Here is a 2,344-nt window from a genome sequence, read left to right on the forward strand (position 1 = left end):
AAAAAAAAAAAAAAATTAGAGCCTTTCTGAACACCTACTCAGATGACATTCCATTTACCCTCAGCAGTGAGCAGGAACACTGTGGGTCCCTGAGTGGCCACGCCCTCAATATTACTTATGGCTGGGAAAGCTCTGAGGTGTGGTGGGCCAGCCCAAAAGGAACATGTGCCACCCAGTGAAGCTGTAGGTACAGCCACGTCTCCTGTATAGATGCCCACTGTAGGCCTACCTGCTGCGCTGCCCTCCCAGGGGACAGAGGACATGTTAGAGAGAATATAGAGGATCCGGTCAGACATTCTCTCTCAGCCAACCAAACAGATTGGTATCTCGTAGAGAAATGGTAGGGAGGTTTCCCCAGGACACAGGTGTGTAGTCATGCTGCCATGGAAACTGTGGAAGCCTGTGAGGTCATCACTACCCAGTGAGGTCACATAAGGAATCTGTGACCTAAGGGGCAGGCTTCAGGCCTTCAGGGTTTTGTGGAGGAGAGCAGGGCAGAGCTAGAGAGGAATCCTGCCTGGGCCCTCCCATTCAGCCTTCCCTACCCGTGCCTAGCAGCTACTGTGTGGAGCATGTCTGTGGGCTGGCACAAGCCCCAGTGACCACAGGAGGGCAAGGGAAACCTAAATTCTGAGATGAGCTGGAGAGGCAAGATTAATCCAAGACATAGATAGGTAGCCACGCACTGGTCTAAGGAATCAACAGAAGGAGAGGCAGAGATTGGGATGGACAAAGGGATCACGGAAAGACCTGAAGGACAAGTGAGATCTGGACATGTGCAAAGTGTAACTGCCCAAGGGGTTCCCCTTACCCACGGCCTAGACAAAGCTGATTTATCAAGACAGGGAAATTGCAATAAAGAGTAATTCACAGGGCCGGGCATGGTGGCTCATGCCTATAATCCCAGCCCTTTGGGTGGCCGAGGCGGGCAGATCACAAGATTAGGAGTTCAAGACCAGCCTGACCAACATGGTGAAACCCCCTCTCTAAAAAAATATATATATTTTTGAAAAAAGGAAAAAAAAAAAAGTAATTCACACAGAGCTAGCTGTGCAAGAGATTGGAGTTGTATTATTATTCAAATCAGGGAGCATTCAGGGATCAGAGTTTTAAAAAATTTGGTGGGTGTTGGGCAGTGAGTCTGCAAAGCTGATTGGATGGGTCAGAGATGAAATCATCAGGAGTTGGCTTGGGCGTGGCAGCTCACACTTGTAATCCCAGCCCTTTGAGAGGCCGAGGCAGCAGATCACTTAAGTGTTCAAGACCAGCTTGGCCAACATGTCGAAACCCCGTCTCTACTAAAAAAAAAACAAAAATTAGCCGGGCGTGGTGGCGGATGTCTGTAATCACAGCTACTTGGGAGGCTGAAGCACAAGAATCACTGAAACCCAGGAGGCAGAGGTTGCAGTGAGCCAAGATTGTGTCACTGCACTCCAGCCTAGGCGACAGAGAGACACTTCACCTCAAAATAAAAAAAAGAAAATAAATCATAGGTAGTCAAAGATATCCTCTTACCTTTAGTCAGTTCCTTGGGTGGTGTCAGCTGATCCATTAAGTGCAGGGTCTTTGTTATTTTATTTTATATTTTTTGAGACAGAGTCTTGCTCTGTTGTCCAAGCTGGAGTGCAGTGGTGCAATGATCTTGACTCACTGCAGCCTCCCCCTCAAGGGAGAAGCTGGGAATACAGGCACCCGCCACCACGCCCAGCTAATTTTTGTACTTGTAGTAGAGATGGGGTTTTGCCATGTTGGCCAGGCTGGTCTCAAACTCCCACCCTCAAGGAATCTGCCGGCCTTGGCCTAATCCCAAAGTGCTAGGATTACAGGTGTGAGCCACTGCGCCCAGCCAATCAAGTGCAGGGTCTGCAAAATATCTTAAGCATTGATATTATGTCATATATGTATTAAATATAACATATATAAAACATATATATATAAACTTTTTTTTGAGATGAAGTCTAACTTTGTCACCCAGGCTGGAGTTTAGTGGCATGATGTGGGCTCACTGCAACCTCCGCCTCCCAGATTCAAGTGATTCTCCTGCCTCAGCCTCCTCAGTAGCTGGGATTACAGGTGCTCTCCACCATGCCTCGCTAATTTTTGTATTTTTAGCAGAGATGGGGTTTCAATCAGGCTGGTATTGAACTCCTGACCTCAAGTGATCCACCTGCCTCAGCCTCCCAAAGTGCTGGGATTACAGGCGTGAGCCACTGCACCTGGACTATATATGTAATTTTAAAAAATTAAAAGATTAACAAATATGGAACCCTTCAGGGATTTGCGTGTCATCCCTGCACAAGGGGCCATGCTAATGTTCTCTGTATAGTTCCAATTTTTTTTTTTT

General features: G+C 47.3%; 1 protein-coding gene and 1 pseudogene across 1 annotated transcript in view; both read right to left on the reverse strand.

Moving 5' to 3' along the window:
* Positions 1–437, reverse strand: part of DPEP2NB (DPEP2 neighbor) — a 2,877-nt gene extending 2,440 nt beyond the window's left edge. Inside the window, exon 1 of the mRNA XM_017539461.2 lies at positions 230–437. Within this exon, the coding sequence (XP_017394950.1) occupies positions 230–296 (67 nt within the window). The 5' untranslated portion in view covers positions 297–437. The remainder of the gene's footprint in view (positions 1–229) is intronic.
* Positions 438–2,254: 1,817 nt separating this feature from the next.
* On the reverse strand, positions 2,255–2,344 carry LOC119472790 (annotated as a pseudogene).

The sequence above is a fragment of the Cebus imitator genome, unplaced genomic scaffold (assembly GCF_001604975.1).
Source record: "Cebus imitator isolate Cc_AM_T3 unplaced genomic scaffold, Cebus_imitator-1.0 Scaffold118, whole genome shotgun sequence".
Taxonomy (NCBI): Eukaryota; Metazoa; Chordata; class Mammalia; order Primates; family Cebidae; genus Cebus; species Cebus imitator.